The 22,503-nt window shown below is 34.1% G+C and overlaps 6 protein-coding genes across 8 annotated transcripts; 4 read left to right on the top strand and 2 right to left on the bottom strand.

The window, feature by feature from the left end:
* The first annotated feature begins 692 nt into the window (after positions 1-692).
* On the top strand, positions 693-4,340 carry LOC119633677. Its single transcript, XM_038027355.1, has 3 exons — positions 693-1,121; positions 1,773-2,021; positions 2,353-4,340. The coding sequence occupies exons 1-3, from the start codon at positions 756-758 to the stop codon at positions 3,724-3,726; spliced, it is 1,989 nt and encodes a 662-aa protein (XP_037883283.1). The 5' UTR covers positions 693-755; the 3' UTR covers positions 3,727-4,340.
* A 2,617-nt stretch (positions 4,341-6,957) lies between these two features.
* LOC119633707 lies at positions 6,958-9,464 on the bottom strand. Of its 2 annotated transcripts, XR_005246886.1 has the most exons (3): positions 9,004-9,464; positions 8,674-8,827; positions 6,958-8,608 (listed from the first exon to the last, which is right to left on the bottom strand). XR_005246886.1 is itself a non-coding variant. In XM_038027403.1 (1 exon), exon 1 carries the CDS (start codon positions 9,434-9,436, stop codon positions 8,900-8,902), a length of 537 nt encoding a protein of 178 aa, XP_037883331.1. In that variant the 5' UTR covers positions 9,437-9,464; the 3' UTR covers positions 8,826-8,899. The 2 variants fall into 2 exon arrangements, 1 of the variants encoding a protein (XP_037883331.1); XM_038027403.1 differs by lacking the exon at positions 6,958-8,608 and having other exon boundaries at positions 8,826-9,464.
* Positions 9,465-9,771: 307 nt separating this feature from the next.
* On the top strand, positions 9,772-13,014 carry LOC119633685 (mitochondrial ribonuclease P catalytic subunit). Its single transcript, XM_038027368.1, has 4 exons — positions 9,772-10,987; positions 11,044-11,180; positions 12,602-12,794; positions 12,855-13,014. The coding sequence occupies exons 1-4, from the start codon at positions 9,848-9,850 to the stop codon at positions 12,993-12,995; spliced, it is 1,611 nt and encodes a 536-aa protein (XP_037883296.1). The 5' UTR covers positions 9,772-9,847; the 3' UTR covers positions 12,996-13,014.
* On the top strand, positions 12,748-14,568 carry LOC119633694. Of its 2 annotated transcripts, XM_038027380.1 has the most exons (4): positions 12,748-12,794; positions 12,855-12,894; positions 13,136-13,515; positions 13,592-14,568. In XM_038027380.1, the coding sequence occupies exons 3-4, from the start codon at positions 13,163-13,165 to the stop codon at positions 14,187-14,189; spliced, it is 951 nt and encodes a 316-aa protein (XP_037883308.1). In that variant the 5' UTR covers positions 12,748-12,794; positions 12,855-12,894; positions 13,136-13,162; the 3' UTR covers positions 14,190-14,568. The 2 variants fall into 2 exon arrangements, with proteins under 2 accessions (XP_037883308.1, XP_037883316.1); XM_038027388.1 differs by lacking the exon at positions 12,748-12,794 and having other exon boundaries at positions 13,132-13,515.
* Positions 14,569-14,821: 253 nt separating this feature from the next.
* LOC119641746 lies at positions 14,822-15,938 on the bottom strand. Its single transcript, XM_038040579.1, has one exon. The coding sequence runs from the start codon at positions 15,670-15,672 to the stop codon at positions 15,247-15,249; it is 426 nt and encodes a 141-aa protein (XP_037896507.1). The 5' UTR covers positions 15,673-15,938; the 3' UTR covers positions 14,822-15,246.
* A 1,502-nt stretch (positions 15,939-17,440) lies between these two features.
* LOC119641907 (PHD finger protein 12) lies at positions 17,441-22,151 on the top strand. The gene is made up of 7 exons (XM_038040817.1): positions 17,441-17,723; positions 17,894-18,084; positions 18,154-18,581; positions 18,635-18,894; positions 18,955-20,522; positions 20,597-20,760; positions 20,841-22,151. Exons 1-7 carry the CDS (start codon positions 17,676-17,678, stop codon positions 20,867-20,869), a joined length of 2,688 nt encoding a protein of 895 aa, XP_037896745.1. The 5' UTR covers positions 17,441-17,675; the 3' UTR covers positions 20,870-22,151.
* The last annotated feature ends 352 nt before the right edge of the window (positions 22,152-22,503 follow it).

The following is a 22,503-nucleotide window of genomic DNA, read 5'->3' as shown; positions in this document are numbered from 1 at the left end:
TCTTTATTTGTCAAAATTTGAAAATTAAGAAGCGAAGGGCACATAATAAGATGTTTGCAAGCGCAGATTCTATCATAACAAGCACACAAAATTGCCTAAAATAATTCATTATTGTCTCTATATCTGAGAATCAATTTGTTTTCCTGTGAGATTATGCATTGGTAATAAAACATATTTTTATATAATATATGAGAAGAAAAAAAACAATGAGAAAAAAAGTGTTTGTTCATATTATCAGACTCGTTTTACGGCTGAAATTTTATTTTAAAGCAAAGTAAATGCAAATAACCATATGCTTGTTAAGGTAGAATCTGCTCTCTCGAAATAGGGAAAATCGTTAAATCGCATGGCTAATTCTTACATCACATTGCATGCCATCCCAGTCATGAGCTTGAAATTTTGCTAAAAAAAAAAGAGCTGAAACGTAATGTTTGGTCTTATAGTATATACAATTTTCGTATTACCTTTTTCTCGGGATAGAATAATGTTAAAAAAGATATTTTTATGGGATATCGTAAAAATAATGTTTTATTATATTGGAAATTCCACGATTCCAATCAACATATGATTTTTTTTTTGATTTTTTCTGTGGCTTTTATTTGATTTTCTCAAAGGAGAGATTTTATTGAAGCAAAGATTCTAAAGCATAAATTAATGAGAAGTATTTTAAAAAAAAAGAAATAAAGATCCGTGCTAAGAAAATAAAGTGAAGCGCTTTCATTAACTTTTATTTCATTTTTCATAAAGTTAAGAAAATGAGTGTGCTGGCTTATCCACCCAACACTGAAGAAGAAATTCTTCGTCATTGCACCAAAGAATGCGGTATAATTACGACCACAGATGATCATCAATACTTCGCGCTTGGATGTCTGTCGTGTCCTGTAAAATTCTTATATTTTGATGCGTTCATCGAGCACATGCAAACAATGCATATTAATTGTGACGGTGAAAAAGGCAATTTTAATAACACAACAGAACATAACGGTGGTAATGTCGGAATTATTGAAAAAAGACGTCACACAGAGGAAGAGGGTGAAGACTTAACAGACACAGATCCAGCATTATTGGAACCACAAATGGTTTTGGTAAAACAGGAGAAAATTGATGATGAAAATGAAGATGTAAGTTTATGATGCAATGCGATGTAGAGTAAAGGAAACATTAGAATATTGAAAGCTTAAGTGCGATGCGGTGAAATATTTATTGTAGCATTTGTAAGCAAAACAACTTCACTATTGTGCCGGAAATTGTTTACTAGTAAAGTCCTAACAAATGCTTCATCTTAAATACGCAGACATTGAATGTCCTGTCCTGGGTTCCTTTAGAAGAACGTCATTAAAGTTGTTAAGTTTATTAGCAATCAACAAACGGGTTTTGTTTAAAGAGTAGATTTATAAAAACACTACCTGTTTGTCAGGTTTCGAAAATTGCGGTTTTACATTAATGGAGAACATTTTAGGTGCTAATGTTTTCAACTCTTCCAAAAATGTGAAATACGATATCGATTTAACAATTAACGTTGGGAATTATACGTTCAATCGATGATATTTTGTATTGAACATAAATTCTTTCCTCCAGATCGTTTATCTTTAGCAATTTTCTGTACGCTCCTAGTGCGACGTTTACTATGTAACAGAAAACTCTATCGTCGTTTATTAAAATTATATGTATCCGATTTATTATAAACATTAAATTTATCACTTCATGGTGGATATGAAAATGTTTATAACATTATTGACAAGCTCAGATTTTGTTCATGTAATAATTAACAGGATGGCGCACGTATAGATAATGAACCAATATTACCAAATGATGACGAGATGCCGGAATTGTATTACAATGTGAAACAGGAGCAACCAGATACTGAAATGAGTATGGACATAGGTGATTCAAGCTTTATGGGAGATTCCTTCGGCAGTTATGGTGAAGAGTATGGCGCAGAAGGTGATGAGGAAGAACCAAGCAATAATGGCGATGATGATACAAATTATGATGATCTCGTAGAAGAGTCCTTATTAGAGGTAAGGCAAATCAATTTAAGGTAAGGTGTTCGGCAGTCGCTAGCCGGTCTAAGTCGAATGTAATAGACAGATTGTTCCTAGGCTTAATTAGTTGTACTGTACGGCGCTCTTCCGTTAAATGTGTACTAAATTCCCTGCCAACTCGTTACTGGCCTTAAAAGTTTTTTCCTTACGCAGAAATTTATTTAAAATATAGTAAATTTTCCTTTTTCACTGTGCACCAGTGCAATTAAAAATTGTCGGGTTTCGCGTAGTTTATTATTCGAAAAGTTAGTCATTTCGTTTGCATTCAATACTAGGAATTTAATTTTGAATTTTTGTTTCACTACAGAATTCCTCATCAGTGGGTGTTACTAATCACATTAAAGATCGGAAAATGATTCAATTCCTTATCGATGCGTATCGAAGAAATACGTTTTTATGGGATCACCACCATCCGCAGTTTCGGGATCGTATTAAACGTAGTCGATTCATTGATTGGATCAATTTGGAGTTCAAAAGACGATTTAATTTGATTTTGGCCAAAGATGCAGTTACCCGTAAGTGGGATAATTTGCGGACAGTATACAAACGTGAATGCAATCGTATGGCTTTAGAAAAAACGAACGTTAGTACGCTGTGGTATTTTAAGGAATTACACTTTCTGAATCGGCTATACGGCGGTAATCAAAAATTATCGGACGCTGTAGTTAAGGAGACAGTGTATCGTAGACGATATTCAGCTCTATGGAATGATTTATCAACTAACAAATTACTGGCGTTATTAAAAACGTATCCTTGTTTTTACGATAAATACAATATTGATTATCGTAGTAAGGAAAAAAGAGGCGAAGCATTGCAAAAAATGGCAATTGAATTGCAAAAGATGATTGAAGTAACCACTATACAAATATCAAAACGTATATCACAATTGCGATTTGATTACTCTAAGCAAAAGCAGGAACGCTTAATGTGTGAAATGACCGGTCGCATTTTTTCGCCAACCTATAGTTATTACGAGCAGATGATATTCATGGACGGAGATATAGCGCCTTTTAAATGTGAATACTGTCCCATGGTTATAAATACGCCACGAGAGATGGATACCCATGTTATGACACATCAGCAATCTTCTAGCAGTGGTAGTGTTGGCGGTTCCAAGTATTATTGTCCATACTGCCAGTTAGGCTATAATGATTTGGAACAATTTAATATACATAAGCAAATTCATATTCAACCATCTCAAAGCAAAGAGGCAAAATACAATTGTGACTTATGTACGGCGAGTTTTCGGGAGAAAAGCAACTACGACGAACATATGAGGCGACACAACGACGAATTATTGTTACCCGATCTTAGTACTATCCCACCGGACAGTAGCGACGAAATTATTACTGACGATAACGGGCCATTTACAATGAGTTCCCAGGATCAAGAGCGTAATTTTAAATGTGATTATCCAAGTTGTGGGCTTACATTTACAACACGCACTACAATGATGGATCACGTAAAGCAGCACTATAATGAGGAAGAGTTCAGTTGCGAGATATGCGGCAAAGGTTTCAAATCTATAAAAAACCTACAAAATCACAAACAAATTCACGACGCAGTCAAAAAATACATATGCAAAATATGTGGCTCGGCATTTGCGCAAGCCGCCGGCCTTTATCTGCACAAACGACGACATAATCGTCAAAGTGAACGCAATCGCCTCAGTTACTATTAGGAAATTACCAATATTTAGTACCGATAACGAAACATTACAAAAAAAAAAATACTAACGTTTTTTTTTTTTTGTCCAAAAAGTCCAAAGTTAATTTTTAATCACGAATAAGAGAATAAGATGTCATTTATATTCAGTTTAGTTTGCGCGAATTCTCGATACCCCACCATCGCAACTACCATCACCCTACTACTATGTAGGTTTTATTGTAAACTTTTCATTCAACTTCAATTCAAAATCTCGCGTTGAAGATGAATTATTGCAATAATAAAGTTAAAATATCTCTTTATCGCTACTGGTGGTGGTGGTGGTAATGATGACGGATGATGGATAACGTATGTCCCTTACTAAGCACAATCAATAAATGGTTAAGTTCAATTACATCGAATCACGCCAATGATTTCATTTCATCACTACATTTCATTCATAGGTTGGTTTTTCCACGACTAAATATCATTCTTCTATACTTAGTTCACTTGCATTTCAAAACTTATTTTAATCTGAATTTATTTCATATTCCTTACAGTTGTATCTTTTTATTTTTATAAGGACCTATTATTACATTATAATATTAATAATACTAAGAAGAGGAGACAAAGTGCATCGATACTTTGTTCGTTTTTTTTTTTTTTTTTTTTTTTTGTAAAAAAAAATTATAGAGCACACATATTTAAAATACTTTACAGTGTATTGTGCTGCGCGTGCGCGATAAAAAATAATTTTATATTATATATATATATTATATATATATATATATATATATATATATATATATATATATATATCGATAGATACGTACACATAACAAAATAAAATAATATCTATTTTTAAATTTAACGAAATATCTGAAAAATATATCTATAGAATGTAATTACGTTTTCAATGGAGTTAGTAGTTAGACGAGATTGAATTCATTAAGTTTTATTATTTATTCAAAGTTCACATATAAAACTATTTACATACATAAATATATCTCCCCAAAATTATATATTTAATATTGATTTAAATTTTAATTCTATTCAATTATTATTTTTTAATACAAACACACTATGTCTGTCTTTTATTAATCTGAGTAACAAATAATTTACATCTATTTTTTTTATGTTAATTTATTTACATTCCAATTGGCCAAATAAAGAATTTTTTGGCCGTAGTACTTACACTCTATGGTTTTTGTTTCACGGGGACGAATGAGAGAAGTGTCTTTATTGCATGCTTTTAACTGACTGAATGCATTAATAAAAGCACACACTGTTTATAATATTATCTGTAAGATTATGATTTCATTTAAGATTAAATTTAATCCATACCGGAAATATTAGGAGAAAAAACAAAAAAACAAAAAAAATTACTTAAATTTTGTTTTAATTCAAAATAAATTGATTAAGAAATTCAAAACGAGAATCGATCCTACATCTCCTCTCCGTAATTATTTTGATATTAAAAAAAAATCAGAAATTTACCGTAAGCTCTTTTTTTATCAGGCCTTATTATTATTATTATTATTATTATTTTTATTGTTGTTGTTTCTATTCAAAGATTGTCTACGGATTGTCGCCTCTTACAGTAAATATGAATGCGCATATATATATACATTAGCTGCTTATCCTTTTTTAAATTACAAACAAACTTACATACACTGCTTGTTATCTCTCTTTTTCATCCCAATTAATCTTTCCGTTCAAGCCTTCCAATCAAGCGCTTCAAGTTGCGGGTATAATGCACTTTCCTCGATTTATTTTCGGCTAGCTAGCTAGACTAGTGTGAATAGTGAAATCAATTTTCTTCTTACTCTTTATTTTTCGATGCGCTCTCAGTCAGATTAAATTTTAATATATTTATCTATAAAATATCACCCATTTCTGAAAACTAAAAAAATTATAATAATTTTTCTTTTCCATATGTTTAACGGATAAGCCAATATATATATATATATATATATATATATATATATATTTAAGGAATGTTGTTGCATGTGCGCGTATGTATATTATACTTTTGTTACATATGCTACTGTAACAAATGACATTTTTCATAATAACCATCTGTCCACCTGCACGCACTCAAGATGTGTAATACGATGCTGACGATTAAACGGAATTTTGCATTTATCTTTGATTAAATACGTTTGCAATTATTTTAATTATACGCGAAGCCAAAAAGGAGATTATATGCTACTCATGTTGTTCAAAATGTTAATCGCGCGAAACATCTTTAGCGCTGAGGGTTTGTGCCATTTCTCTCTCTCTCTCTCTCTCTCTTTCTTTCGCTTTCTTTCTTCTAGTCCTGGAAAACATTTTTTTCCACAATTGTCATGAATCTAATCCTTTCTTTGTCGCCAGCACTGCAAGAGGGGGTCTACTCGTTTTGTTTTTTTTGTTTTTCTTTTCATAATGTATGCAACATCCAAAAGGAAGCTTCAAGGTCCCTATAAAGTATACATGTATTCTGGATCGGTATGATATTCTGAGTTGATTTAGCTATGTCTGTCCGTGTGTGCGTCTGTGCGGTGTATGTGCTGTTGGCATTCGGCTGGCCGCAAAAATGAAGTTATTGACTTCGAAAAACCTTGGAAGTTTTTGAATGCAGGTTGATATTGAAAATGGGTCATATCGGTGGGGGGGGGGGGGACACGCCTGCAGCACCACGTAAACTGATAACACGTCTGCTCTTGCTCATTGCGCATAAACTTTAGCAGATAAATGTACAAAAATTTGAACGCACATTCCAATGGGAAAAATTTACCACCCAGCCTACCCAATATTGAAGTGTATCAAAGTGTAGTTTTTTTTCGAATATTTTTTTATAAGGCATAGAAACAAACTTCAAAAACTCCATAACGTATATAAATCCTTCGACAGTTACAAATTTGGAATCCATCTGAACATGTCTGTCTGTCTGTCTGTCTGTCTGTCTGCACAACTGTATAGTATTTTTGGTAAGCATTTTGCAAGAGAATTTGGAAATGACTTGGAAACTTTTCGATGGACACGGCTACTCCATTTTATAGAGCATGAAAATTTAGTTCTTTTACTTTTTTTAAAATCTTTTTTAGGATAAGGGTAATGGATATAAAAGATTCGGATATGACCGAATATAATTTACTTACCCGCTTCATTTGACAAAGCATTTTTATTGAGAAAAATTAATACAATCAAAATCTTAATGAAAATATTTTCCATCACTTTTTTCAACTTTTTGTGGCAACATGGCGATACCGTTTCGAAAGAACTTATATTGTTTTTTTTTTTTGGGCAGCGACCCCCACCGACCCATTTTCGCACTTTTTCAACTTTGCAGATCCGCGTGTCAACCAAGCCATGCCGCAACCATTCTGGACAAGTGGTAATCGGAAAGCGCTATATCTGCTGAGTACGCTAGATGCGAAAGCACTTCCCATATCAGCTGCAAGAATGTATACGTGACAATTCTTGCAACGTATGGGCGAGCGTTGTCATGTAAGAGGATACGTGCATCTGGTAGGCGCTATTGCTGGCCTTTTTTTTAATAATCCATTATTGAATTGAAGTCGGTAGACATCTGCAGTAACAGTTTCATTCGGCTTTAGCAGCTCGCAATAGACTACATGGTGCTGATCCCATCATATGCACTGCACAACTTTATGATCATGAATGTATTCTGGCGCGGTATTGATGTGGATGACTCTCTTAAACTAACCCATAATACTTGGGCTTGGGATTGTCATGGTAGACCTACTTCTTCTTCTTCTTTTTTTTTGCCTGGCAAGCAATGAAACCATTCGAAGTGGCACTTCGTTCGTTAGAAATTTTGATTCAATTTCAATTGGTTGACGTTTAGTTTTTTCGCTATGAATCCTTCATTCATTCACGGCATTCTCACCTTACACTTTACAAAAATTTTTTTTGCACAGTTTTTACCTTTTTTATAGTAAAAAAGCATTATATAGCGTATTCTTCAGATATTTTGCTCATTTTCAAATCGATATAACCTTCTACCCGAGCAAAGAATAGGCATCAACACCACCTATTCGCAAAAAACTACGGAAACCTTTTGTATAACTCATTAAATAGAATTTCATATATATGCCGTGTTATTTGCAAATGGCTTTTGTACATAAACACCATTGTTTATCTTAGCAATATTTGTGTTAAGCAAAATCAGAAATGGTCGCACCATGTACGGCAATAACTTACAAACAGATATAACGTTTTAAAATAGTCAACAACAACATTATTGACGGCACAGATCTCTTCGCTTTAGATAGTAGAATCAACGAATTAAAAATCAAAATCATCCCGAAACTTCTCAACGTGAGCAACAGAATTGTCGGCAAGGACTTTTTGCTTTTTCCTCGTTCTGCTTGGCGGGGTGGCAAGATCCGTTTCCACGTTTCTCTACATTGCCACAGTTGTCTACTCACTCTTCGAGCTCTGCTCACCAAATACTTTTTCCTAGGAGATAAACATAGGCTTCGCTCCGTCCAGTGAGAATACTATGCCCATGCGTAAGTATTGACTGGTCTATCTCTAAATAATTACCTCGGAAACGATTATTGTCACGAGCAGCCGAAACCATTTATATCGTAAAATAAGGAGATTACAGTCATGCTGGTCGCGCGCGAAAGTAGCAAGTCGAACCAGTAGCCAAATTTACGATTTCCACGCCGCTAATAACGGATGGCACAAGGGAAAAGATGGACCTTCGTAGATATATCAGAAAAATGTTAAACAGTACTACAATCTGTCCGACTCTCATGGTAATCTTGATTCCGGTTCATCAACGATGATCACAACATTTGCAATAATTTGCCTCGACCATACTGAGTCCTTAAGAAATCTACTCATCGCAATTTGCAATTGTGGATAAAATCTTGCGATTAAACACAAACAAATCGATTGTGAAACTAGTAATAAAATATATTAATCTTTAGAAAATCGTACCGTTCATATATCGTTTTCATCTACTCACACAATTATCCCTTTATATGGATATCGATTTATTGATCGATGGATTTATTTAATGATAATTCCGTTAGAAGTTTCAATGTTTTTCAGACCATTTTATAGTTGACTTAGACGTAGTCAATTATTATTACCATTCAATAAATCAATGAATTCGTCACCTAAACATTGGTTTTATTTAAGATTTTCTATTATTTTAAAAATTTTCATATAACAAACATAAATTAAAATGACTAGATTAATTCACCGTCTTGATTGACTTTTATAATTTTGATACGATTGCTATTTTGAGCTAAGATTTCTTCAAAACTCTTATGTTTACTATTGATAAACCAACCAAGATTGTCAATGATTAAATGATTTACGGCACAGCCATCACATTGAAGTATAACAACACCATTTTTATAAGCGGCTTCATTAACTTGCTTCGTATTCCGAGTATTACATAGTTTGCATATGTATGTTATATCTACTTTACGCTGGATGCGGCGGTATAATTTTAACGTTGTAGGAGAGATTGAACCCGTCGAATTTGAATTGTTGAGAAAGCTTTTGCCAGCAAATTTAGTAGCTTCTAATATGGCTTTTGGTATTACTAACGGTTCTGCCGGACGATTTTGTGTAATAATATTATTTCCATCGCATAAAGAATTTGAAGAGGTGGTAGCAGCATTATCAGCTGGTTGTGTAATATTAAAAAGAGCATTTTGACCATTATGCCGCAAAAAGTTCAACGCTCTCGCGCTGAAAATATTGCGCAACGCGTTCATATTTTATTATTACTTATTAACTATTTGAAAACGAACCTTTTTCATACTTTATCACGCACGTAACCTTTGCTCTGTTTTCTTTTCTTTCTTTGCTTTTACGCAACGTACAGGGTACTCCATCGCCGCGAGCGGCAAGTTGCCGGTGAAAAATGCAAAAATAATATAATAAAATTTCGTCATTACATGTATTCTCAATTCGTTGATTCACTTCGTCTTGGAAGATATATATGGAGTGTGAGACATCCGTTTCCAAATCGTAGTTATTTTGAGCGTGATTGGTTTTTTTTTCTTCTCCAAATTATATTTTCTCTTCAACAATTTTTAAAGGTAGAGGGCAACACTTAAAAATTGTTGACAGTTGCATCGGCAACGTATTTATATTTAACCTCAATTCGTTATAAAGTTGGAAAGATGAAGTCTTCAAAATTGTTTTTTAATTGTTATTATTCACGTTTTCATTCACCTTTTAATAAATCCGCGAGTACGCGATTAGTAGCTGCTATAAGACGACAGATGGGGCAGTATTCGAAGGAACAATTTGTGAAATTTAAGCAAACATATTTGCAGAATAGGACGGAGCTCGAGCCAAAGGAATGGCGCAATATCAAGCAAACGCTGAAAAGTGAATTTAAGCACATTAACGATGATAATATCGATGCTACAATTCTTGGTGCATGTCAATCTGAGCAATTGGAGTTGGCCAAAAATTATATAGACTTTATTGCACATAGTGGAGGGCAGCCAAATGATGCAACCTTGGGTTATCTATTAAGGATTTACAATGCTAAATATCATTCGAATGGCGGTTCACCGGAATCGTTATCAGATGGCGATCAAGCGGACGTTCTGAATATTTGGGGAATTTTAACAGAAAGGCATAAGATTTTGGATTCAACGCTTTGCGAGAATTTGATCGCTGGATTAGTAACTACACGTAAATGGCGAGAAGGTTTAGAATTACTGAATATGATAAAAATTACAAAGAGACCGAGCATTTTTGCTTACACTGAATTCATTGTAAAGGCCTTTTCAATGAAAGATTTATCGCTTGGTTGGTCACTATTCGGAGAGATGATGGAAACAATTGATGATAGTAGGCAACCCGATTGCAAAATCTTTTTAACTTATCTTAACGCAGTGTCAGATGGTGTTCAAGACGTTACAAGTGGTCTTGAAAAAATGTTGCAAACTTTGCAAAAATACGATTTACTTATCAGTGTAAAAGTAATTGATTCCATTAAAATGATAACTGCAGCATATCCGAATCGTTTGCAAGCGGCCAATTGTCACATAAATCAAATTGGAACATGTTCCAGGTGTAAACTAAACTTGCAAACGAAGGCACTCAGTAATGCCGATTTTGAAAAATTAAGAAATTCTCTTTTAAAGAAAGTTGTTATCGGCGGAGATGTTTTCCAAAAATCGACCCCAAAGGAAGTGAACGAATTCTTAAATTTCGTAGATCGGACCGGACCATATGACTGCGTGATTGATGGTCTCAACGTAGCTTATTCTAAGGGTAAAAAGAATCCTCAATCACTTGCCAACCTGGTCAGTACTAGTAACAATGATGCAACACATTTTTACTTGAATTTCAATTTTCTTAGTTGGTCTCGGTTGTAAAACACTTTGCAGACAACAACAAATACGTATTAGTATTGGGACGGAAACATATGAATAAATGGCCTAAGAATAGCATTCAATACGTGAGAGATAACGCGGCAATGTTTTTGGCAGACAATTTGTAAGTATTACAATAGTGCACTGTTTAATTACCAAATATGTCTTGTATGGATTGTAAAATAGAAGGATATGTATTTCTAAATTGACTTCAAAGTATGCAAATGTTATAATATTATTGATTTAAAGTTGAAATACTGAAATTTGCCAAACCGCTTACAATGACGTTTCGCCTTAGAAAAGGATAAAATTTAAGAACATTTATAATAGTTAGGATATTTCCAATTGGTATTTGCCGCATATACTACGAAGCACTAAATACATGTTTTGCATATAACGATATTTACGTATAAGGATATATAGGAAGCACTAAGTAAATATTTTGCGTAGAAATGGTAGTGTGATATCAAAATAGCACTTTTTAGTTTATAGTTTCAAAGTTTGAAAGAACCATTTCTTCGTTGTAAACGATCCTGCCAATGCATTCTTTATCATATTACTTTATAGATTTAAACTTAACGAAATGTTATTTGATTAAACATATGGCACATTTTTTGCAAAAAAAATTGGACGTTCATTTGGGTGATGGACCGTTTAAAATTTTCAAATTTTTTCTTGCGAAAACATTGTTTATACCGTGTTCCAGACGTGTTCCTTAACCGATTCAGTCTATTTTCCATCGATTTTCCAATGTATTTTCTAAATTTTAAGCCGAAATTGTGATCTTTGCGACCGAGAAGATATTTACTATAGACCAGCGGACAGACGTGCCTAGCTTGGTACTGATCTAGAATATATATATATTTTATAGCGTCTCTGAGGCTTTCTTCTATGTGTTGCAAACAAATAACAAAATAAATATACATGTGATCCTTCGGTGGTACGTATAAAAAAAAAATAAAAAAAAAAAAAAAAAAAAACGGAAAGTAGAATATTAAAGTATCAATTATATCAGCCCCGGTATGTTAACGAAATGAAAAATATTTAAAGAAAAATCCGCATGAATGGCCGAATAGGTAAGATTGACGGCCGCAAAGTCACTGTTTGCGGATTCTAATCGCAATGCGGTAGACTTGACTTTGCTCGTAGCTATAGTGAGTGCTCAACCGGTAAAGGCATAACACTTATCGAATGAGTTCACATCCACTAGAAGGACGGCGTCAAATTTCCTATCTTTTTCTTTTTTCTTTCTTTTTCCTCACTACGTCGTAAGTGTCAACGCGCCACGCGAAGAGGAGAGGAGAGGAGAAGACATCCACTGAGTGATCGGTCACTCACACACACATACATACACACACACACACACACATACACACACACACACACACACACACACACACACACACACACATTTACTTATAATTCTGCTTAAACACGTTTGAGTTGAATTTTCGTTCCGGAATACAAAAGTACATTCATAGCGGACATGTAAAATTCTGAATTTAATATGTATACAACCTTGTTTTTTTTCACTTTTCGTCTCAGGTCACAAGATGATCCCTTCCTTCTGTATGCAGCATTAAAAAGCGGTCCAAAGACAGATATTTTTTCGCGTGACCTTATGCGTCAACATGCTTACTTATTGGGCTCTGAACTCAAATGCATATTCAGACAATGGCAACAACAGCATCAATATTCGCTAGTTACCAAGACAGGCAGCGGCAAAATTTTAATTAAGGTACGAATTTAATAATTTGGCCCTTTAATTCAGCATGTGAACCGTCTGCCTTCTACGCAGGAACCTACGCGGTACCTATGTTGCGCTCATAAAACTGAAAGTACGTGGCATATACCATTTAAAATGCAATACACTTTGCATTCAAGCGACAGTTTTGAAATTCCAGAACACTGGCTGTGTTTAAATATTAAAAAAATTTAAATTTAACAAAAAATTTTTCAAACAAAAATTTTAGTATCTAGTTCTTATATGTCGATTTTATGTCGTGTGGCAGATTAGTTGAAAATTTTTAGTGTTTTTTACTTATTTATTTATTTATTTATTTTTTTTTTGGAAGAAAGAAGGGTTAGATTAAGATATTTAGCAAAATGGCAAGCGAGAATGTGGAAGATTGGGATCAACCGTTGCCTACCGAACCTACAGAACCAACCGAAGGTGATGATGACGGATTGGCAACATTCGAAGAAAGCGTACGCCAGAATCAGATAAAGAAACTTCAACGTTACGTTGACATGATGTATTATATTCCGGCTCCTCCCCCTGATACCAAAACATATCCAATTCCGTCACCAAAAGCACCGCGGATCATTGAAAGACTCGCTGTGCCAAAAAAACTTCGTTTGATGTATACGGCGGAAAACTTTGCCGATTTGATGGAACCCAAGGGAAGGGGAGAACGCGTACAACGGTTAGCTGGCAAATATATATCTATGACACCAGAGTAAGTGCTTGAAATGGCATACAATTTATTATTATCCGACTTTTCGGCCTAATTTAATAATATTGTACAAATATAGACAATTGGAGCAAGTAATTAGAACTAGCAAGGCGAAAGAACGCCAAAAGGAGGACCTTTTGAAAAAGAAACAGGAACTTTATTATGAAATGCTTACCAAACTGGAACGACAATGCCGTACGCAATATTTAAACGTTTTAATAAAGAAATTTGGAAATTTTATAGCTAAACTGGCTACAACCATGCGTATTCCGCCGACGTTAGTAGAGCCCTACGCGCGCATGCAACGAGGCATTTTTTGTAATATCTTGCTGGCAATTGGAGTTCAGCCCGCCAGCCAAGCGGCCATTTATTATAACACCGAAGAAGGCAGTGAATATGAAGTGTGTCATAAATTGTCCCACGCTCTACTCAGCTTAATAATCAAAGCACTAGATTCAGCTTCAACTCGTAATCCTGACGACATGCAGCCGATTGAAGCTGACTTCGATATGGACAATTACATTAAAGAGCGCCTGATGTGCGCTGCTGAGAAAAAGGTTCAAAATCTTAGCAAGAGCCAGCAGAAGGGTGGTGCTAAACTTGAAACTGAAAAACTCCTTGACATAAATACAATTTTAAAGAAATGTCAAGCCCTGCACTACGATAATCATAAATAGATGCTTCGTTGACTTTGAATTTTGCTGAAATCGTAAATCCTTTCCATTTTTTGAAATATACTTCTTATTAATAAGTAAGCAACTTTTTATTTTGTCTACATTTAAGAGCCACATATCGATGTATTTTAAGATCACCTTGCAGCGTTAAGAGAGTAAACACGAGTCGTCTTATTTCCAGCGCGAGATATATTTTTTTAATTATTGGTAGTGGCGGTGGTATGTACACGCCCACCACTGTTAAAGAGCTACTTTGTATAAATAACGAAGCCTTTCTCTTTAGAGAGCAAAAACAAACACAAATTATGCGAGTATATTGTAAATTTCTATCATCGCCAGAATTGCCAAAAAATCTTATATAAATATCCAAATTGAACAGTTATGCAAGTAATGAGATTATAACTGCATAAAAGTGCAGGTCTTATCAATTTTAAACATAATTTAAGAATTTTTGGGCAATCGATTTCATATTATAAACTAAATTTTGTACTTTTTAAATAAATTGTTGATGTAATAAAACAAAGTCGAAATTAGTGTGTTTCCAATTAGAATTAGAAAACGCTTTTCATATCGCTACAATATTTAGTGTTCATTATGGTAATGCCATTTTTTTAGGATATATTTCTTTCGTTTGCAGTCTTCTTTTTCGGTAAAGCGAAACCATAAACTGGTTTTGTTTTTGTCAACCAACATTGATGCTTTCAAAAGATGAGCCATACAGTATTGTTGTTCTTCATTCTTGAATGCGATTTTGAGGAATTATTGTTATCATGCATTTAAAATTATTGCAAAAGATCACATAAACAAGCTAACAAGCATAATACGTCGATAAAGAATATTTGCAATAATAATATGAATATCTGCGCTCAGTCTGTTTATTATTCAGAAGTTTTCGCATTAATCAAACGAATAATTTATTACAACAAAACAATGAATTTTCTTACAAAATCTCTTACTTGCATATTTTCTTAATATTTGTATTATAATTAATGGCTCTTATTTATAACAGTTGCAATATATGACAAGCGTTAAGATTTCATTAGTTATGTATTAGCAGATGCTAGTAGCATTCATTTTGTATTGAACGTTCTAAAGCGAAATTGTATTCCTCCTGTTCGCCAACAGACATTTGTCTGGTGAGTAATGCTAATATTCCATCTACTTGTGTTTGCGTCAAGTCTAATGTAGTTTTGTTGCACAGTTGTGGTGCCAATACGAAGGGAACGTCTTGCACATATGGAACAGATGCTTGACCAATGGTTGTGTTACCGTTTACCCGCGGGTATAAATGATTTATCTTTGTTCCAAAGACCGGAGGCATTGGAGGATATACATTTCGTTGTGATCTTGACGGATCTTCATCACTTCTCCTTTCAATAAATATAAAATCATCTGCGTTTTGTTCCTGTGATACAGCGGGGCCCTGTATAATATCCTCGGGTGGTGTTTCTGCGTTGTGCTTCTTCTTTGAAAAAAATGACAGCATTTTAAAAGAAATGAAATTATAACGCAAATGACAACGTTTTATTTTAATTAAGTTTGAGACTCTTGACAACAAACCAAAACAATTAACAGATATTGCAGATTAATCACTACATATGAATAGTATGTTCAGTTGCAAAGAGCATGTCATTATCAATAAAAAACACCTTGACTTTATTATAACAACTCTGTGTTATTAGAAGCGAGTATAGGAAAAGTACAGCGATAATTATGTTACATAAGAAAAATCGAAACAGAAGTACCAAAACATAAATAAATATCGATGCTCGAAGAGTTGACACAACGTTTAGGAATTAAAAATTTCTTATTTAAATACTTTTAAGCTAATTACTATTCATCCATTTAGGCTTATTGAGTTTAAACAAATTCTATAGCACCAAAAGAATGAAATGATCTCTATCGTAGGTTGCGAGGGTGGATTCAATTACGGCGGCTAACAATGATACCAGAAATCAATACGACCACCTCTTTACATTACTATAGTTAACTATATAGCGAATTTAACATTGTCCACCAGTTTTGTCATTGTTAAGAAGCGCTATTTGTCAATTTTAAGGTGCTATAGGTGTAAGATGTAGAATATTATTATTATATTATTATTATTTGTGGCGCTAAGAGGATTTCATTTTCCGGCAAACAGCGCATATATATATTTATGCCGTTTAAGTAGCAATTTAGAACGTCATCTAAAAGCCCAAAAGAAACTTTAAAAAAATGTGATACTAGGTATTGTTATATTCCTGTATATTACTCAACATGTTATAAGAGAACAAAATGATGTAGAAATTTTCTCTATGCTTTCCACATTACAATAATTCGGATAATGTAATATAGTTCGAAAATTTTTTCTTAAAAAGAATTAAAAATATAAAAAATTGTCTTGACTATTAACTATTTTGTCAAAAGTATTAAAACAATTACGAAAATAGAAATCTTAAGTGTTTAAAGGTTAAGAAAGAAAATGCAGATTTTTTTCTTGGTTTTTATATCGGGCTTCTACTCGTTAAACTTTATAACACTTGAGTTATGTAAAGAAAAGGCGACTTAGCTTACATAAGGTGTCATTTAGAAATAATGGGTTATAATGCTTGTAACGTCCGCGTACGCTCTTGACACGCAAAGCTATGTTTACTTTAGTTAATATTCAAAACTTCATTAAACAACATCATAAATCTTATCGGTTACTTTACTATTCCGACAAAATATTCGCTAGAGATTGTTCTAAAATGTCGAATTCTAAAAAATCCGTTTATGTTACCCGCCCAGATGTAGCAGATATCGGCTTGGGTATTCTAAAGAAGGAGTAAGTTTGAATCTTTAAAGAGAATACTGTAATTGACAAAAAATTTTCAGGTTTGATGTTAGCGTTTGGTATAAGCATTGGTAAAAGCATTTTGTGTTAATTTTGTTAATTTTTTAATACGGACAAAATTTTACTTTCGGCGGTGAGATGTACTTTCGGCGGTGACATATACTTTCGTACAACGTACGAAGGGCCAGTGGATATATGCTATCTAATAAGAAACTTAATTTGTTTATTGTTGCCATATTTGCGTGCTACGTTTCCATCTTTCTACAAGTGCAGTATTGCAGTCATGTAGTAATAAAGAAATGAGACCGACCGAATATCTACAAAATATAAATGAAAGTGAGTTTGTACAATTAGTTTAATGTGCATTTCTAAATAGGATAACAACGAGAGCAGCTAATTAAAAAAGTCTTTGTTCTTCATACTTTTGTTCTTTTAAGTGAAATGTGAAACTGTTTAGTTATGTTGCGAATACATACAAAACGTACAGTGATTATTAAAGAGACAGATACAGTGTGACCATAGTTGCCACCGCTGGATTAAGAACACTACTTCAAGAAATTAATTTGTAGCAATGATGGTTTTAAAAGTATCAGTGGGAAAGAAGTAGATTCTCATAGTCCTATTTAATTTTTATTGGGAATATCGACTGGACAGCTCGAAATATTTAAAAACCAATGTCGAAGATAGAAAGCGATCCGAACGCTTCATTAAGCATAATGGAGGTGAGTAGAGAGCCGGCAGGAAAGTGCTAGCGTTTTGGTATTTTGACCGGAGCCAGCACAACAAGTGAAAATTTTGTGTACAGTTTTGATCATAAAGCCAATGTCTTACTTAATGTCTCCCCAATATATACAGAATTCTAACCAGTTCCTTGTTATTAAACGTTTTACAGCAAATTCAAAACCTTATCAAACCTCCACCAAATGAAGAGGAAAAACTATTATTGCGTCCAACAGTTATAAAACATCCGTATTATAAACGTCCTGGCAGAGGTCACAATCATGATTTGTGCGATGCATGCGAGGAGGGTGGAGATTTGTTGTGCTGTGATCGTTGTCCCTCCAGCTTTCATTTGCAATGCCAGTAAATAAAATACTATATACAGTTTTATAGACATATAATTGACTTTCTTGATTTAATTTAATATTATAGCGATCCTCCACTTACGGAAGAAGACATACCCAGCGGCCAATGGTTATGCCATAATTGTCGAATGACGCTAAAAACTGCTCCATCGTCTTCCAAATCGAGCTCAGTTGAGCGAACTTCTGCAACTGTGTCAGCCGCCGTGAATTCGCGTCCGAATACTCCTTCTGCGGGAGGTGATCTGGAATCTTTACCATTAAAAATTAGGCATTTGCGGAAACGTAGCAATAGTCGCACTTCATTTTGCAGCGATTTAAGTAGCACAGAGAAATATTTATCGAAGCTTCCAATGGGCATCCAGAAAGCATTGGACCCTAACAAGAAACCAACACCGTTGGATGAGCTTATAAAAGCCGCTAGTATATTAAATCCTCGTCAATTTGAATTGCCTCGTGAACTTGAAATTCATACACAGTTTCCTGGAAATGATAAAGGTAAGCTGGCGGATTATATGTTAATAGCTTAGATAATACAATGTTTTCCTTAGTTGAGCCCGTACGTAGTAATGGCAACGGTCACAAAAAGCCAAGTTTCCGCCGTAATTCGAAGCCATATGAATTAGATTCGCAGGGCTTAGTACCTTTACCAGCAAAAATTTGCTTTTATTGCCATCGGTCTTGTAAAAAGGCTCCATTGGTAGCATGTGATTATTGTCCACTGTTTTATCATCAAGATTGTTTGGATCCGCCTATGACAGCTTTACCTACTGGCTTATGGATGTGTCCGAATCATGTAGAAAATTTTATTGTAAGAATGATAGTAAACTAAATAAATTAAGATATATATTGATGATTTTAACCACCATAGGATAACAATCTGTTAACAAGTATTTCGGCTACCGAACGCGTACGTTTATGGGATAGATTTTCGCAACCGTTTGATCATGAAGCCGTTAAAATGGCATTTTTCCGCCGAGTGCACATGCAGAATCCACCATTTCGCATTAAAGTGCCGATTAAATCGCGTGAGACTATTGAAATTCCTCCAACAGTGAAATATCACTATGAAAATCCTCCGCCTTTATTACCCTCTCTTAGAGATACTCTACGCTACGATATTGTAAAAAAACGCAAATGTTTACCCATTGCCCCGGAAATTATATCCAAGGAAAGTGTAGCGGAGTCATTAGTTAGAGATTTAGAAGCCTTAAAAACTGCAAAAGCGAAACTCAGGGAGATTCAAAGGGAATTAGGGCATAAAATTGAAGGTTTAAGTAGCAGTTCTGAAAACGAGCAAGACGAGGGAGGAAAATCTAGAGAAGCGATAACAGACTGCTCCAAAAGCGACATCGCCAATGACAATGACAAACCGCAGGAAGGTAAAGAAAAAAACACACAAAAGAGTTCAGTGAAAACAAGACGTGCTAAACAAAATTCCAGTAAAAACAATGATGAAAATAAAAGTTCGGAAGGGTTGGTAATAGTAAATGGAAAAGAAGAAGCATCATTACAAACGCCTCAAGAACAAAAGAAAATTGAGGGCGAAGTTTTTATAGATTCTGATGACGAAGTAAAACATGATCCCCAGATCGATGCTGAACTGAAGTGTTTGGATGTAGACTTAATTAAAAAGTTGGCTTTTCAACGCCTTCAGCAATTGGTGCAAGATCACCCTGAAATTGTGATGCAATATCAAAATCGTACAGCTGCTAGACGTATTCGAGAACTAATTGAACAGCAGCAACAACAACAATTGTTACCATCTGAGATTCTTTCACCAACCGATATAAGGCGACTTTCCATTATGTTTACTGGAGAAACATCTTCCATTTTAGCTCAACCTAATTCTGCGTCAGAAAACGACGTGCCCCAATTACATCCAGCGTTAGCTACGGCCGCCGCAATAGTAGCTGCCGACGAAGACGAAAAAAAGTACGTGCCACGTGAACGCACACAGCAAGAGAAAGCTCACGAAGTAGCCTATCGACTTGAGCTAAAGCTAATTCGATGTAAAATACGTGCACGTGCAGTACTTACACCTCTTGGCGATATCCTTGAAGATAACCGTTGGTTTAGTAATATAGAATTGACATCGTCTTATTTTATGCGTTATCGCTCAATACATATTGGTTACGGTAGTGGCAACGGCTGTGTTGATGTTAATCTATCCCTGATAGGTTATTGTAGTCGAGTATCGCCGAAACATGCCACCATATTCTATGATGATTTTAGCAAAACTTATGAGTTGATAAATTACTCTGAGTTTGGCACTGAAGTAAATGGTCAATTGTATTCTTGTGATTTCACGGAGCCTGGGCCCACGCCCGCTAAAAAACTTCGAAACGAAGATGTAGAACTGCAAAGGAAAGTTCAGGCTATCCTGGATAGAAGACGAGGTCTGCAACGCCAACACTATGTTATAGATAGGAATGCTAGGTTTGTTTTGAATGCAAAACGAATGATTGAAACTGTATCCGATCTCATAATAAATAAATTTCATTTATTTACAGAATGGCTCCGCCATCTAAGCCAGAGTGCAAATGCTCCCACTTAGCGAATCCGCCAATGATTGCGGGTGCTTGGGAAGGTGCTGCAATACTACAACACGGTACTCTTTTGCGTTTTGGTTGCTTGGCATTTGTATTTTCGATACCTAGAATCGATATGTTCAACGGTTAGTTTTTAAACAGTTAAAATCTGATGTTCTTCTTTAACTTTCTTTCTTATTCTCTTTCATACTTCTCAAATGAAAAGTACAACCACATGGATTAGAATTTATATAAAACTTGTTTTTATTTCTGTCTTCATCCTTTAAAGCTTCTTCATGTATTTAATGGACTTTGCGGATAATTTTATTTTCAGTCTTTGTTTTATCCTTTTTTTTAATAAACTTTGTGACGTAGGCAAATGGGTTATAGACTATTAAGAATGTTCTAAAATAATAGTAAAGCATTCATAGTGACTCATCCCCATGTATATATGAGCAATGGGTGCATCATAAAACTTAATGTCCATCATGTTCAATTTAATTGTAACTGAAAAACATCCTTCTACATGCCATCACAAAAAAGAAAACTTAAAAAAAGGTTTACTAAATGCAATTTCAATAAAGCAAAGAAGAAAAACATTTTATATTAATTTTCGGATTTCAGGGCACTTACCTAAACAAATAAGTAAAACATAACAACAATCTTTGATACACATCATCATTTCAAGCAAACGTATGAAAATTTCTGAATCCTTAATTTGTTCTCGTCGAAAAATTCAAAACAAAGACATTTCTTACAAAATTCGCACTCATAGGAGGATCCCCAAAAGGTTAATTGCACAAAAACAAAACAAAAAACAAACTGATGCCAAAGGTTTCTAGTGCTACACATATCTTAAAGAAACGACAATTAAGCAAATGCACGAGATCAAAGATCATAATAAGATTATATGGGAATTGTGAAGGAGCCTCATTTTTGAAAACTCTCACAATATATATAAAGCAATTTCGTGTTCAGCTGAAGACAATAGACAATTTAAAGTGTACACTTAGGCAACCTGCAAACTGCGCATATTTGTTAAGTTTCTATAAATATTCGGGATCGAGATCTAGATGATTAAAAATTGCTTCGCAAGCATTTTGACAAAGAAAGCACATATTTTTCGCCTTCATTAAGCTAGAATCATATTAAAAACATACTTGCTAGTTTTGGAAATACCAATAGGTAAATAGGCGTTGTTTTGGTAAATATCAGTTTTGCGATCTGTTATAAGCGATAAGTTAATAAAGTAAATTCAAATATTTTTATCTTCATTTGAAGATGTCCAACTCTCTATCAAAATGGATTGCGCCCGTTTCCGAGCTATAATTATTGCTCAACGAAACATGAAAAGTTCAGCAGCCATAGCAAAGCACATTCAAAATTTCCTATCTGAAACTCTTCAGCCTTGATATGTTCACATGAAACAGTTACCCATTCAATTTAATTTTGAGTGTAGTCTAATATTGAAAAACCCATTAATTTTACTTTATAACTAAATGCAGCCATGGGAGTATCACAATGATGTGCAATTACAGAAAAAACAATAAACCAATTAATAAATATATATATAATAATTATTTTTAAGTAAGTAAAAAAGTATTAATCGGCGGGGGCCGAATCTCACATACCCATCATCATTAAATTTTTTTTAGCAAAATTTATTTTCCGCTTTTTAGCTTGCTAAAATAAAAGTTTACATAACCACATTTTTTTATATAATTTATTTTACTTACTATTTCTAAGCTACAATGGATGTAAATTTTTTACCGTAAAAATGATAATAGACTATCATGGGCATCATATAATATAAAATGTCAAAAAATTGTATATTATTTTTTAAGTAAATAGTTGATAGTTCAATAAATATATGATGAAAATTGTATGTA

Source organism: Glossina fuscipes, unplaced genomic scaffold (genome assembly GCF_014805625.2).
Source record: "Glossina fuscipes isolate IAEA_lab_2018 unplaced genomic scaffold, Yale_Gfus_2 0, whole genome shotgun sequence".
NCBI classification, from domain to species: Eukaryota; Metazoa; Arthropoda; class Insecta; order Diptera; family Glossinidae; genus Glossina; species Glossina fuscipes.
This window is presented reverse-complemented; position numbering and strand designations above follow the sequence as displayed.

Bases quoted from the DNA above. Each gene is read 5' to 3' on its own strand.
- LOC119633677 (XM_038027355.1), top strand. From the start codon at position 756: ATGAGTGTGCTGGCTTATCCACCCAACACTGAAGAAGAAATTCTTCGT. The intron at 1,122-1,772 runs GTAAGTTTATGA...AATAATTAACAG, and splicing joins TTGATGATGAAAATGAAGAT to GATGGCGCACGTATAGATAA. The intron at 2,022-2,352 runs GTAAGGCAAATC...GTTTCACTACAG, and splicing joins TAGAAGAGTCCTTATTAGAG to AATTCCTCATCAGTGGGTGT.
- LOC119633707 (XM_038027403.1), bottom strand. From the start codon at position 9,436: ATGAACGCGTTGCGCAATATTTTCAGCGCGAGAGCGTTGAACTTTTTG.
- LOC119633685 (XM_038027368.1), top strand. From the start codon at position 9,848: ATGAAGTCTTCAAAATTGTTTTTTAATTGTTATTATTCACGTTTTCAT. The intron at 11,181-12,601 runs GTAAGTATTACA...TTTTCGTCTCAG, and splicing joins ATGTTTTTGGCAGACAATTT to GTCACAAGATGATCCCTTCC. The intron at 12,795-12,854 runs GTACGAATTTAA...CCTTCTACGCAG, and splicing joins GCGGCAAAATTTTAATTAAG to GAACCTACGCGGTACCTATG.
- LOC119633694 (XM_038027380.1), top strand. From the start codon at position 13,163: ATGGCAAGCGAGAATGTGGAAGATTGGGATCAACCGTTGCCTACCGAA. The intron at 13,516-13,591 runs GTAAGTGCTTGA...GTACAAATATAG, and splicing joins TATATATCTATGACACCAGA to ACAATTGGAGCAAGTAATTA.
- LOC119641746 (XM_038040579.1), bottom strand. From the start codon at position 15,672: ATGCTGTCATTTTTTTCAAAGAAGAAGCACAACGCAGAAACACCACCC.
- LOC119641907 (XM_038040817.1), top strand. From the start codon at position 17,676: ATGTCGAAGATAGAAAGCGATCCGAACGCTTCATTAAGCATAATGGAG. The intron at 17,724-17,893 runs GTGAGTAGAGAG...AACGTTTTACAG, and splicing joins CTTCATTAAGCATAATGGAG to CAAATTCAAAACCTTATCAA. The intron at 20,761-20,840 runs GTTAGTTTTTAA...TCAAATGAAAAG, and splicing joins TAGAATCGATATGTTCAACG to TACAACCACATGGATTAGAA.